Source organism: Cydia amplana, chromosome 3 (assembly GCF_948474715.1).
Source record: "Cydia amplana chromosome 3, ilCydAmpl1.1, whole genome shotgun sequence".
Classification (NCBI taxonomy): Eukaryota; Metazoa; Arthropoda; class Insecta; order Lepidoptera; family Tortricidae; genus Cydia; species Cydia amplana.
The window spans coordinates 18,952,314-18,967,639 of NC_086071.1; the positions used below are offsets into that span (position 1 = coordinate 18,952,314).

The following is a 15,326-nucleotide window of genomic DNA, read 5'->3' on the forward strand; positions in this document are numbered from 1 at the left end:
GTCACAGTCACTTTTCTCCGAAACTATAAGAACTATACTGTTGAAACTTGGTAAGATGGTAAGTTGATAAAACTAAAAAAAATATATGATGCAAACCACATGTAAACATTACCATGTAAACTTCCACCGAAAATTGGTTTGAACGAGATCTAGTAAGTAGTTTTTTTTTAATACGTCATAAATCGCCTAAATACGGAAGCCTTCATGGGCGAGTCCGACTCGCACTTGGCCGCTTTTAATTTTTTCGTAAATACGTAACGACATCTTCTATCCTCTCTAAGCTTTCCTATTTTCAAATTTCAGTAAGAAAATTTACTTCTATAGCTGGTCAAGCTGGGGAAGCGCTGGTGGCCTAGCGGTAAGAGCGTGCGACTTGCAATCCGGAGGTCGCGGGTTCGAACCCGGGTCGTACCAATGAGTTTTTCGGAACTTATGTACGATATATCATTTGATATTTACCAGTCGCTTTTCGGTGAAGGAAAACATCGTGAGGAAACCGGACTAATCCCAATACGGGCCTAGTTTACCCTCTGGGTTGGAAGGTCAGATGGCAGTCGCTTTCGTAAAAACTAGTGCCCACGCCAATTACTGGGATTAGTTGCCAAGCGGACCCCAGACTCCCATGAGCCGTGGCCAAATGCCGGGACAACGCGAGGAAGAAGAAGGGGGGGGGGGGAGCTGGTCAAGCAGATCTTGTTAGTAGAAAAAGACGGCAAATTTGAAAAATGTAGGCGCGAAGGGATATCGTCCCATAGAAAATTTGAATTTCGCGCCTTTTTTTACTGACAAGATCTGCTTGACCAGCTATAATTAATCTAATTTCACCCTTACCCGAAAGCAATCATCCGAAACGCTATACACCCCCACATCAACCTCCGAGTCCGCGACCATATACGCCTGATCCATCTTCAAGGCCGTCATGTTCAGACCCTGGTATTCCACCACCCCAGGATCCTCGAGCCAGGAGCGGATCGCCTCCCGGTACCATTGCCAAGTATTATTTGACACCATCACTGTTTCATTCATGATTATAAACCAGTATTTTTATAACACTTAAAAATGTGGCCAGTATTTTTCTAAATGACCAGTAATTTCGGAAAAACTTTTTAAAGACACTGGCCACTAACACGACGATTATTTTTCTAAATGGCCAGTAATTTAGGAATAACTTTTTAAACACTGGCTACTCGTACGCGATTTTTTTTAACTGCCAGTGTTTTTAAGGAAACGACACACTGGCCAGTAAAAAAGTACGGATGTTGCCGGTGTGGCGGCTATGCTCATGCGCGCGTACTGACGTCTGAACGCGCGGTGGTATGAACTCGCACTGCCGGTACTCGGTAGCGCGCCAAATTGGCCAAGCTACACATTTAACAATGAAAGAAAGTTCGCCTTATAGAGTAGTTGCTCTAAAAGTGATTTGGTCTGAAACTGTAAGCTTACATTGTGTTCAATAAATAATAATAAAATAAAAACTACGACAATGGTTATGGCTTATGGCGCTTAGCGATTTATAGTGTCGTGTTAAAAAGCAACCACAACGAGGCTTAATATTTAATATAATCATAAAATTTCCCATTTTCCCATCACTGAACAATGGTGTTCCAGACATTTGGAAGCCGTGCGATGGGCGTGCGTGCAGCCGAAGCCAACACGTAGAGCCCTTTCGACACTTTAATGAGATGTAAGGGGTACACCGAGTGGATGCTGCCCTTTTTGCCCGTGTCATGGGACACACGTAGAGGCGGAAACCGCCAGGACTATGGAGTGTAGATGGAATCTAAAATGCACTAGATTATTGGGTTAAGGCGATTGTCTATATTTTAAATATTAATATTATTCATACCCATTAACACTTATGTTATAACTTACCGATTGTAAATTCTAAAATTATGCGTCATAAGTACTAAAAGAAATAGATTGTTTTTGTGAGTTTTGGCTTTTTATAAGTTAGGTTAATTAAAGAGCCATAAAAAGACGGGCTCTAAACTATTTTTTTTTATAGACGACTAACTTTCCACAATAAGGCCGTAATCATTAAAGCTTCCCCTGATCGGCCCATACCGCAAACATCGATAGCATTTTTATTAAATTAAAAATATCTCAATCAAGCCAATGGAAACACTACCTTAGTTTCTTGCAGATACGTTTCATTTTGCAAGCGTTCACAACGCTGTACGAGTTTACAAGTGTAACCGGTATTTCCACTCTAGCATAGTGTTGCCATAATGCCTAGTTTTTTCGCGTTCTAACGCTTTATTGCCATGTTTGCGTTGACGCTGTTTTCGGACATAATTCAAGGAAACTTGAATAGCTATAGCCACGGCGCCGGCCCGAGTACTCGATCAGGGTAGAGCGAGATTAAGTTTTGGCGCTCCATGCTCAGTATTAGGTTCCGTAGTTACCCGTCCGTTTTTTCCAGATGTTTGTTTTCACAGTATTTGCCATTTTGGCGCTTCCCTACCATTTGGCGCCTAGAGCGGCCGCTCCACTCGCTCTACCCTAGATCCGGCCCTGTATAGCCAGTAAATTGAACCATATCACTACAATACACGATTTTCTTATGTTTTTTTTGGCCCTTCGTCGATATTCTGTAGGAGTGATTGATTGAAAATTATTTTCTTGCCAAACTACAGCTTTTTCGTACTAACGATCACGAAGCAAAGGACGGACAGACGGACATGGCAGAACTATAAAGGTTCCTAGTTGACAAAGGAACCCTAAAAATGGCCAATCTACCTATATGAAAAATTTGTGATAATGCCAAGAAACGAAAAAGGTTATTAGGTACTTATAGCCGGTCAAACAACTTAGTCAGTAAAAAAGGCGCGAAATTCAAATTTTATACGGAAAGATTATTCTTCGCTCCTAATTTTTTTTAAATTTGCCGCTTTTTCCCACTGACGGAAATGCCTTGACAGATTAAAGCGCTGCTACATCCTGAAATTTCCGCATTTTCTATTCTTCTTCACCTGGCAACATCACTGTAGCAGAAAACTTGCCAGACTTGCCCGTCTATTTACATTATGTCATTACATGCAACAGTGCAGTGTATTGCGTTTCACATGTTAACCTTCGAACGCAAACCCTTTTAAATGTAGGTACCTACTTCCTTTAATAAAATCATACTTAATTATATTTAACGGACATTTTAATTGATCTTAAGTGCATTATAACTAAATCAATGTTTATAGCTTTAACTATACCTACTTTTATGTGTAAAATTGTGCAAATATACCTTATTTTAATACAGATACAGGCTTTTTTTGCTTAGGAGTAGTATAATTATAATATCTGTTATGTAATATGCATTTGAGAATGGCCATGAAGCGTCTTTCCTATAATTCTTATTTAATCGAGACTAACTCAACTGACGAACAAGGTACCTTGGGGCGCCCGACACTTCTTCTATGACAGGTAACAGCTGAAAACTGAAATATCGGACGCCCAGGCCCGAGCCCGGACCGTTCTAACGTGAGTCATTCTTTATGCCTCATCGGTCTCCAGTACCTACAAGATTTAAAGTGTTTCCAATCTTTTATAATTAATCGAGCATACTTACACATAATTGTACGTGGAAGCACTTTACACATACGCGCCTTGGTTTGACTTCGCGTGATGCTAATCACAGGTGAGATTCATCCGATCTCGTGCAGGATTGGTTATTAACATAATCTTTGGTTTAAAGATACTTAATAGATGCCAATTGTCTAGATATTTCAATTTGGTAGGTTAATAAAATAAAAACGTTTAGTTTACGAAATTATAGCAACATGTAGGTACTTGTGTATCGTAGATACATAAGTACATTATGAGTACTATAGATATTATAGAACAAAGTCCCCCCTTCCGCGTCTGTCTGTCTGTATAAGTATGTTCGCGTAAACTAAAAAAGCGGCCAAGTGCGAGTCGGACTCGCCCATGAAGGGTTCCGTATTTAGGCGATTTAAGACGTATAAAAAAAACTACTTACTAGATCTCGTTCAAACCAATTTTCGGTGGAAGTTTACATGGTAATGTACATCATATATTTTTTTTAATTTTATCATTCTCTTATTTTAGAAGTTACAGGGGGCGGGGGGACACATTTTACCACTTTGGAAGTGTCTCTCGCGCAAACTATTCAGTTTAGAAAAAAATGATATTAGAAACCTCAATATCATTTTTGAAGACCTATCCATAGATACCCCACACGTATGGGTTTGATGAAAAAAAAATTTTTGAGTTTCAGTTCGAAGTATGGGGAACCCCAAAAATTTATTGCTTTTTTTATATTTTTGTGTGAAAATCTTAATGCGGTTCACAGAATACATCTACTTACCAAGTTTCAACAGTATAGTTCTTATAGTTTCGGAGAAAAGTGGCTGTGACATACGGACGGACAGACAGACGGACAGACGGACAGACGGATTGACGGACAGACGGACAGACAGACAGACAGACAGACATGACGAATCTATAAGGGTTCCGTTTTTTGCCATTTGGCTACGGAACCCTAAAAACTACTTAAGTAATGGATTTTCATGCGGTTTTTACCTATCAATAAAGGAATTCTTAGAAAGGTTTAAGTGTATAATTTGTAAAGGTTTACACGAACGAAGCCGGAGCGGATTGATAGTAGGTACACAAGTATACATAAGTAACACAATAATTATTTGTCAAGTTATGTCAATGAAAAATAATCTATAATTTCTCATAAGTCATAACGGACGGATGGATTTGTAGAATTTGATACATTGACCCCGCTTGTTCCTATCTTTATCGCACGCGCATAATTATATTGCTGTCCCGTTCGTACAGTGTCATTGACCACCGGCATCACGGAACAGCAATAACGCGCGTGCGATAGAGATAGGAACAGGTGGGTCAATGTACGGAATTCCTCGTGCTAATCGTCCTTTCTTTAGAAAAATTCCTTAAAAAAAATAGAATACAGGAAACATGATGTACACACACATAGCTCTAGGCACATACTGTCAAATGAACAGGTGGCCTAGCCAAGGTGACAATCGCTATCGCTTCGCCATCGAATCGCTTTGTGTCTCTCTATCACTCTTCCATATTAGTGTGACAGTGACAGTTGCGTTTCGTTCGCTACGGAGCGTTAGGGATTGGCATGTTGGCTACGGGGCCTGTAGGTGCTGATTCACATGCAGTACGTCTAAAAAGTACCAGTTTGCACTGACCCGAATGCCAGCTAATGCTTAATCCGACGTAATAGTTAAATTTGACCTAAGTTAGGTTTAGGTAGGGCTGACCGGTTTACAGTACTACAGGTGGGAGATTCCCTTCTGTTTTTTTTTTCTTTATACAATCATACATAATAATATCACTTACATATATACGTGTATCCAACGCGTGACCATCATCATCTGCCTGCGCCGTTTCCCATCATCTGGAGTCGGCTCTCCTTGTCCGTTTTCTTCATTCCGGGCGATTTTGGGCGATATCTGGGTTCGAATTTAAACCGTTGTGAGACATACTAACATTGAATAATTTTACGGTTTAGACTCACTTGTTTTAAGTCACTCGCGCGACATGTTTCGGAGAGCCTAGGCAGGGCCGGATTAAGCATGTCGGGGCCCCTAGGCAGTGCAATGCTCGGGGCCCCCTTAGAGTTAATTCTGCATACATAAGTTCAGTTGTTCAATACAGGAAAGTAAGTTTGCGGTTTTAATTTCAACCTTCAGGTGTCGGTTGAGCCGATCCGAACATGCCGAACGATGTCTTTTTCGCTCTTGCGTGGACATAAAGGTTTTTTATATTCGTTTTTGCCGATTCCTCCTTGCGTCGAGCATGGGGAGAGCTCTTTTTTTCTCAATAAGTAGTTAAATATTTTGCGAGGCTGAACAGCGATTGTCCGACCATACGAGCCACATGATTAAAATTAACCTAATAATAAATATTTTACATGTGTTTAAATGATTATTCATTAACCAGTCAAACTAGCATGTAAGTACAGGGTAAATTGGAAAAAGCAATAAAAACCGCAAGCGCAGCGAGCGCGAATTTTTTTGTGAAAAAATTGTGAAACCGTGTTAAAAAAACCTAAAAATCCGTAGTTACCCAGTGAGGCGAGCTTTCATGCGAGGTCAAAGCCGTGTTTCAGGATAAGCTCAGCTAGATCACAGACGCCAACCAATGTCCATTGTATTAAAAAGCGAGACCGCAGGCCGAGCTTGGCGCAGCGAGGCCAAAGGCTAAGCTGAAGAAGAGATTTGGTAGACGAACCAAAAATTGAGGTAAAAAGTGAGGCTGAAGGTCGAGCTCAGCAATCTCCACGTACTTGACAACCCGAAGCGTACTTATAACCAGCGAGGTTGTGAGCTTTCATGCGAGGCAAAAGGCTAAGCTTCTGAAATCAATGTTAATCTTTAAAAGCTATAAAATAACATAATTTACATAATCATTTGATGATTGTGTGTCTGAGAAACTGATATTGGACATTAGGTATAAGTAGGTACCATAAAAAAATATTTATGAATTTTGGCCATATGAAACACATTTTTTTTTTTGCGAGCGCGGGGCCGCCGGGCCCCCCTAGCCGAGGCGGGGCCCCCTAGCCGAGGCGGGGCCCATAGGCAGTTGCCTACTCTGCCTTAGGGTTAATCCGGCCCTGAGCCTAGGTCTCCTTTCTCAAGCACTAACAGTGACATAAAACAAGTGAGTCAAAACCGTAAAATTATTCGATATCTGGGTTCATATCTGCTTGTTTCACGTCTTTTTGGACCGTCGATGTCGTGTTCGACGCGTGATAAATATTGTTAAGACTAAACATTATTACCTAACAGATAACATGTGCAACAAGGCTAGAGTGTACTAAACTGTGGTAGGGTAGCTAAACTGTGGAATGAACTGTTGGCAGCGGTAATTCCGGACCGTTACGACCTTCAAACCTTCGAGAAAATAGTATTTTGCCAGGCCATATTAAAGGCCAGCAACTTTGCAACCCCTCTGGCGTTGCAGATGTCCTTGGGCGACGGAAATTGCTTACCATCAAGCGATTCATCTGCTTGTTTGCCTCCTACTACATCATAATGAAGCTAACTCTGGCGCTTCCACCCTTTGCCACGACAAAGTCGATATAGTATTAGTTTAGACGTAACCTAGTAAGTAGTTACAGGCTAGGGCCCACTCAATATTCGCTCGCGAGCCACCAACCATAGTTTGGAAAATGCTCCTGTAAAGTATGGCTTAAGTCAGGCTGAAAGACTTGAGAATGACTCACGTTAGACGGGGCCGTGTCCAAGCCGGACCTTCCGGAGCTTCGTTTTCTATGGAATTTATGGAAAGTATCACGTGATCACCTGTCATCTGTCATAGAAAAGTAAGCGCCGGAAGCTCCAGCCCGGTCTAACGTGAGTCATCCTTTAGTTTGGTTACCTATTTATATGGAACACAAGCGTATTGAGCAAAAAAATCGTGTTTGTTGTATGGGAGCCCCTCTTAAATATTTATTTTATTTTATTTTTAGTATTTGTTGTTATAGCGGCAACAGAGATACATCATTTGTGAAAATTTCAACTGTCTAGCTATCGCGGTTCATGAGATACAGCCTGGTGACGGACGGACGGAAGGACGGACAGCGAAGTCTTAGTAATAGGGTCCCGTTTTTTACCCTTTGGGTACGGAACCCTAAAAACCATATGTTAATCACAAGCTATAAATAATTCCTGGATCAGTCATATCAAAATAATACGTATGTCTTGGCGCATATCAAATCGAGGTCAGGAAAACTCACCAACAGAATCGCCCAGGATGCATTTTAGATATTTGCACTGCGTTTCGTTCTTCAATTGGCCGACCTTCGCGAAGGAAACTCCGTGAAGTTCGCCACTCGCGGGATGAAGTAGGCTGCGATCAGTCGCTGGTGCTATTTTTTCTGTGATGGGGACCAGACTTTTTTTAGTGGTGATTTGGATGTGTGCGTGTGTCGCTTACGAGTATGACTCGGGGAGCCCGGCTGGATACATGAGTGATTGTGAGTTTGGGATTTTCAAATTGGGGGGACAGATTTTTGAGTGGCGATAGCTGAGTTTGGTTTTGTAGAACCGGCCGGTGTCCTACTCGTATAATATGTATTCGTTAGTTAAAGGGTCGGTTGCACCAAACCGCCTGTCATCATTAAAGCGTTCGCAAAATTTTATTGTATGGAAATTTTCATAGTTCTCTGTCGAGTGATGTTGATCAGTCTGTCAAAATGTGGTTGTAGACCAAAATTAGCGGACTGATTTGATTTTTATTGCAATTTCTGAGACAGTTTTGCAGTAAAGAAATTAATTTAAACAGTAGGGACAGTGTTCACTTCCATCGGGAACTGGTAACGACGACATAATATATCGTTATATAACTTGCAACTGCCAAGTACTGCTAAAGTTTTCGTAGCGCTGCGCTCGTAGCCGATCCCAGCGTTTTCCCACTTTGTAGAGGTAAACGACTACGATTATGCCGAGCGGGTTCTGAACAGACACAAGCAAACTCGGGGAAAAATTAAACAATTGAAAGATAATGCGATAGATCCTTAAAGACCTTCACCAAGGAAAGGGTGTTCCGAGGAGTCTACTGACTCCGCGGGGACGCGTAATTTAAAATCTATGGCCCCTAGGTACCGTAAAATGGGGTGAGTAGGGTTCGCGGTTCGCGGGGAGAGTTGGGTTATGAATGGGGAGAGAAGGGATAGAAAGGGGGGTGAGATGAATTTTTAAGGCTACTGCTACAAAAATAATGTATTCCAATTTAAAATGGAGCTATAGTAATACTCATAATAAAAAAAAATCGATCCAACAATCTTCCAAAATCACCTTTGTATGAAAACCCACCTCACCCCAAATACCCCTCGTATTACGGGGTACTACGGGGTGAGGTGGGTTTTCCTGTTTATCGTCAAAGTTATGAAATGGAACTACCCAAAATAAAATAAAAACTAAAATACAAACGTTCGGAACACTTATTATATACACCATTCAGTTTGCATATGTAAAAATAAAGTGTTATCGAGGTTTGAATGTCAGTTTTGCATCTACTCACCCCATTTTACGGTACCAATTATTCTTCCAGGCCCAGGCATGAATGCATCAACAGAGTTCACAGACAAAACCCGGCGCTCGCTCAGCGTCGTGATCATGGGACCGGCAGCAGGCTACATCAGGAGTAGGGAGACCAAGTGCCGGCTCAGCGTGGCTGGAGCGGCCTGCGCGGCTCGCTGGCTGGACCTAAGGAAGCGGAGAACACAGGTAAGACAGTCCTGTTAGGGAGAATCTTCCTCATTAGGCTAGCAGCTGGCTACGTCAGGAGTAGGGAAACCAAATGCCGGCTCAGCGTGGCTGGAGCGGCCTGCGCGGCTCGCTGGCTGGACCTAAGGAAGCGGAGAACACAGGTAAGACAGTACTGGAGGGAGAATCTTCCTCATGGTACCAGCAGATGGCTACGTCAGGAGTAGGGAGACCAAGTGCCGGCTCAGCGTGGCTGGAGCGGCCTGCGCGGCTCGCTGACTGGACCTAAGGAAGCGGAGAACACAGGTAAGGAATACTGTTGGAAGAATCTCCCTCATGGGGCCTGGCTACGTCAGGAGTAGGGAGACCAAGTGCCGTCATTGTGGCTGGAGCAGCCTGCGCGGCTTGAGCAGGCTGGATCTAAGGAAGCGGAGAACACAGTTAAGACAGTACTGTAGGGATAATTTTCCTCATTGGGCTAGCAGCTGGCTACGTCAGGGGTAGGGAGACCAAGTGCCGGCTCCGTGTGGCTGGAGCGGCCTGCGCGGCTCGCTGGCTGGATCTTAGGAAGCGGAGAACACAGGTAAGACAGTACTGTAGGGAGAATCTTCCTCATTTGGCTAGCAGCTGGCTACGTCAGGAGTAGGGAAACCAAGTGCCGGCTCAGCGTGGCTGGAGCGACCTGCGCGGCTCGCTGGCTGGATCTAAGGAAGCGGAGGATACAGGTAAGGAATACTGTTGGAAGAATCTCCCTCATGGGGCCTGCAGCTGGCTACGTCAGGAGTAGGGAGACCAAGTGCCGGCTCAGCGCGGCTGGAGCGGCCTGCGCGGCTCGCTGGCTGGATCTAAGGAAGCGGAGAACACAGGTAAGACAGGACTTTGGGGAAGAGCAGCCGACTGAAAGAAACAGCAGGTCAAACGTATTGTCATTCAAGGTGGTATTTCAAGAAAGAAGGAATATACATTTAGGTAGTTACGTCACACCAGTTAAATTAACAAAACAAAGGGTATAAGAGTAATATATAAAAAGGAATTTTGGAGAAAAGTACGCACATTTTACGCCACAGAGAAACTGTTTCGCCGTGTGCCTGCTACACTGCCACATCTCAAAAAACCGTTTTTTCGAGAAATCGCGTCTCAAAGTTGTGAGAGTATAGTTCAGGGTGTTTAATAGGATCTTACTCCTTTAGTTTTAGGTCTATGAATTTAAAATTTAGCTTTTTTTACTCGGAATGATATAACCCTCCTTATGACCACGCCACTTTTTAAAAGAAATGTATATTTTTTAAGACACAACGCCCGAACAGGTATTTAGAGTTGTGGCCGTATTGCAGAAACGTTTTTTAAAGATTTTGAGATGCGGCCAAATTTAAACACAAAATTATTGGATAAAGGTTACCATGATTACCAAATTTACTAACAAAATCCCTTTATTTTATCAACTTTGATAGGAACAAGATCACTGTACGCGATAATATGTGTAACTAGCTTATAATCAGCAACATTATACCATGTCATTACCAAATAATATTAATTGTTTAAAAGGTTCTTTATAACATTTGAACAAATAAAACTTTGAAACTTCTTTTTTAAAACATTCAAAATAATAAAAAGTATTTAGAATACCTACTATATTATAAAATAAGAAATCAAAACACAATACTGTTCCTTGCTAATTTGTGAAATCAACATCTTTAAGAACATTGCAGGCAATTTATTTATTATAATGTATTCAGTAAGTTAATTCTTACAAGTAGGTAACTTCTTATAAGTAATCAGTACAAGAAATAACGAATATCACAATGTATTTCAACTTAGCACTAATTAAAAAAGCGTTGATATACAAAATATTTTGTTTTCGTTACTTTAGTAGAATCAACGTATGTAATAATCAGTCTTCTTTAAGTAGACTTACAAAATACAAAGGTAGTAAATTGCTGTATATTTTCCTTTAAAAGGCCAATATTTAGTACTTGCACAATACACATCAATAACACGTAACTACTGGACACTAAACTTAATCATAGGTAATTCTGTTTTCTGGTAAATCCTTCGCTTTTGACAAAGGTGTCACACGAGAGAGACTGTCCGAGGTGGCATTACGTGTGTTAGCAGATCTACTCGTAGTCCTCGAAATTTTAGATTTTAAATTTTAGATATAAAGCAAGCATATAAAACATAGTTATATCTAGTTTCTATCATTCTTCATAAAAGCATTTTAATGGAAATAAATTGAATAGCTAGGACACACACCGAAAAAAACATTAAACACAGTCATTACCACGAAAATGCCTTTACCATTATCAAATAAGTAAATGTAAATATATCAAAGTAACGACTTTCCACGTGATTTAATTTTTGGCGCCAAAGTCCCCAAAATAAAAGCAGTTATTATAATATTTAACAAAATTCCAATATTATGACACCATCCCGAATACAACCATCCCGAACACAGTAATTTACCTCACACAATAAAATCCGTTGCATATTATTGGCAGTAAAGCGTGCTATAGAATTAGACACACATAATATTATATACAATAAAATGTTAGTTAAATACATACACACTCTTCGAAAACATGCTCAATACTTATCTTTCTTCAGACGGGTAAAAATATGTATTAGGCTCACGACCCTCACTGATGAGCCATATTGAACCGCACTTGTAAGAAAACAAAGTTGAGATTTGCTTAATCATTTTGTTGCGTTGTGGTAGTTTCGGTGGCGAGCTGGTAATTTTGTAATAATAAGTGTAATACTTACTACTGTGACACAACCAATTGCCGTTTGTTTCTTTTATATTTATAGTGATTCATCGTAATTATCACTCAACGAATTATTATTTTCTAGGACGCAACTCAAAAGCTTCATTTAAAACGTGTGCTATATAGCCACAACTCAAAAGGGCCGTCAGTTCACGTGCGAACGCCAGACGGCAGACTGGCAAGTGGCTGTATTGTAGGGAATCGTCTGACAATTTATGGTCAAATCCATAAGGCCACTTGTGAGAAAAAAGCTCTTAAAGACCTTTTTTGCTATGGCTCTCGAAATAAGGTCGTAAATTGAACAATTTTGAATACGAATCTGCAATAATCCAGAAAATTAAAATTTTTGAATTGTGGCCGTATAGCAGGCACACGGCAGTAACCAATGATTCCAGGTGCTGATAGCCGGGTACCTGGACGCCTCCTTCTCCCCCGTAGTGCGGTCAGTAGCCGGCGCGTATCTGAACCTGGGCCGCAACGTTATCCTGGTCGAGGTGTTCCCTCTGCTCATCCGGACTTATCCCATGTGAGTTGATTCGTCATAGCCGGGTACCTGGACGCGTCATCTCCCCCGTAGTGCGGTCGGTGGCCGGCGCGTATCTGAACCTGGGCCTCAACGTTATTCTAGTCGAGGTGTTCCCGCTGCTCATCCGGACTTATCCCATGTGAGTTGATTCCTGTTAGCCGGGTACCTGGACGCGTCGTTCTCCCCCGTAGTGCGGTCGGTGGCCGGCACGTATCTGAACGTTATCCTGGTCGAGGTGTTCCCGCTGCTCATCCGGACTTATCCCATGTGAGATGATTTATATGTTGATTTAAACCAGCGGTCGGCAACCTTTTAGCAGCCAAGGGCCACATAGTAGTTAACGAAGTTGACGCGGGCCGCACTTTGTTAATATTTATGACTTTATCAGACATTGTCGTTTGTCAATATTACATACAAAATAGCCAGGGAGGCTCTCGGGCCGCAAGTGACAGGTTCACGGGTTGCCGACCGCTGATTTAAACTAACACGATTTTCACTCAGCAATTTGAAAACTGAATTGTGAAGCAAATGAAATCAGAAAACTTATTTAATTTACCTACTGTACCCAATGACATAGTATTTTATTATACGGTTATACCGTAAAATGGGGTGAGTAGGGTCAAAACTGAAATTCAAACCTCAATAACATTTTATTTTTACATATGAAAACTGAATGGTGTATATAATAAGTGTTCCGGACGTTTGTATTTTAGTTTTTATTTTATTTTGGGTAGTTCCATTTCATAACTTTGACGATAAAGAGGAAAACCCACCTCACCCCGCAGTGCCTCGTATTTGGGGTGAGAGGGGTTTTCATACAAAGGTGATTTTGGAAGATTGTTGGATCGATTTTTTTTTATTATGCGTATTAATATAGCTCCATTTTAAATTGGAATACATTATTTTTGTAGCAGTAGCCTTAAAATCCCTTCTCACCCCCCTCTCAAACCTTCTTTCCCCATTCATAACCCACATCTCCCCGCGAAACCTACTCACCCCGTTTTACGGTACCGGCAGGGCAGCGCGCATCACGCGGCCACTGGGCAGGCTTCTCGGCGAGTTCTTGGCCGAGCTGACTGGCCGCGGTCTACCTCCGAGCCGACTGGAGATATCAGGCGGCAGTCTGGGAGCCCACATCGCTTACTACGCCTCCGTCAAGTATCGGGAACTGACGGGGAGAAAGCCTGCACGGCTCACGGGTTAGTATTTATTATTTATAGAGACTACTATTACTACTTAGCGACCCGCCCCGGCTTCGCACGGGTTAACAAATTTATCTTTTTTTGTGAACTTACAGGATTGGACCCGGCCGGACCGTGTTTCCGCAACCTGCCACCATGGGAGCGCTTCAATGCGGGCGGAGCGGAGCGAGTTGACGCTCTGCACACGAATATAGACGGGTTCGGCATCGCTCATCCAATGGGACACGTGGATTTCTATGCTAATGGCGGTAAGTTTGACCTGTGCACTGCGTGTGCGTAGACGTGCACGTGCGCGTTGTAATACACAGATCCTTAATCTTTTCGCCGCCGTGTCAAACACAAAAGCTGTCGCGCTGACACCACGTCACCGAAGTGGCAAAACTGAAATTGAACTTTATGCATATGCACGTAGGTCTATGTTGCTCTGTGGTCTGTGACCGATTAATCGATCTTTGGCGTTGAACCTATGGTGCGGATATATCGGTCATTGGCGTCCAAAAGGTTAAGAGAGACGGCATGCACCTGTTGCGTTACGTACGTGGACGGCATGTCACGTCTACTCACACGCAGCCGCTGTGCTCTAGCCTTTATTTTGTGTAGTGTGTGTGTGTGTGTGTGTGTAGTAGCCCGATCACGGCCGGAACAGTAATGCGGCTCCAGTTGCCATTCGACCCTGTTATTGAGGTATATTGAATATTTTCGTCGTTTCTGTTTTCCGGTTTTTTTTATAAATTACGGAGCCATGAGGGTTAGCGAGGTCTTCAGTTCACAGAGCCACTAGTTTGCTAATAATAAAGTACGGAACACACAAGAAAATTATGCTCTGGCGGCCTAGCCAAGGTGACAATCGCTATCGCTTCGCCATCGAATCGCTTTGTCTTTGTGTGTCAGTCTTCCATATTAGTGTGACAGTGACAGTTGCGTTTCGTTAGCTACGGAGTGTTAGCGATTGGCACGTTGGCTACGGGGCCAGTACCTACTCATCAAAGTGTTTACTTCTTTCAGGTGAATTCCAACCATCAATGGTAGGAGACTTCATCATGCCATGCTTCCTACTCTGCAGCCACCTCCGCTCCGCCTTCTACTGGCTTCTAGCCTACGATAACCCCGACAAATTCATTGCAGTCCGTTGCGACACTATGCAACAGGCCCGCAAAGGAGACTGCTATAATAAACCTATAGTGCACAACTTCTTAGGACCTAAGACTAACCATAGCAAGCCAGGTATATACTACCTGCCTACGTCTGAAAGAACGCCGTATTATTTGGGGGAAGCGGGGTTGAAGAAGAGGAGATATGGGCATAATGATTATTTATTAAAGACGTCAGTGGAACCGGAGGGCGATGTAATGGTGTGACAAATAAAGATAAAGAATACGGTGTGTTTTGTTACCTAATTTTAATTTTTAACAAGCAGAAACTTCTGCGAACGATGCTATTAAGCTTAGAATTACTGTCTTGGGTGAGACCCGAACTCACGGCCTCTGGCCTATTATAATAAGAAATTGTTAAAGGTTTGAAAATAAACCCAAGTATGGCCATCGACTACGTATGTGTAAAGGGGTGTACACACAGAATGCGTGTGCGTAAACATGCACGTGCGCTCGTTGTAATATACAGA

At 42.3% G+C, this 15,326-nt stretch overlaps 2 protein-coding genes across 2 annotated transcripts in view; one reads left to right on the plus strand and one right to left on the minus strand.

Annotated features, from left to right (window-relative positions):
* Positions 1–1,056, minus strand: part of LOC134662840 (heparan-alpha-glucosaminide N-acetyltransferase) — a 52,020-nt gene extending 50,964 nt beyond the window's left edge. Inside the window, 1 exon segment of the mRNA XM_063519163.1 lies at positions 832–1,056. Coding sequence (XP_063375233.1) covers positions 832–1,026 — 195 coding nt within the window. The 5' untranslated portion in view covers positions 1,027–1,056.
* Positions 1,057–7,804: 6,748 nt separating this feature from the next.
* Positions 7,805–15,069, plus strand: LOC134662982 (lipase member H-B-like). Its single transcript, XM_063519287.1, has 6 exons — positions 7,805–7,981; positions 9,058–9,233; positions 12,373–12,503; positions 13,521–13,702; positions 13,801–13,953; positions 14,711–15,069. The coding sequence occupies exons 1-6, from the start codon at positions 7,888–7,890 to the stop codon at positions 15,061–15,063; spliced, it is 1,089 nt and encodes a 362-aa protein (XP_063375357.1). The 5' UTR covers positions 7,805–7,887; the 3' UTR covers positions 15,064–15,069.
* The last annotated feature ends 257 nt before the right edge of the window (positions 15,070–15,326 follow it).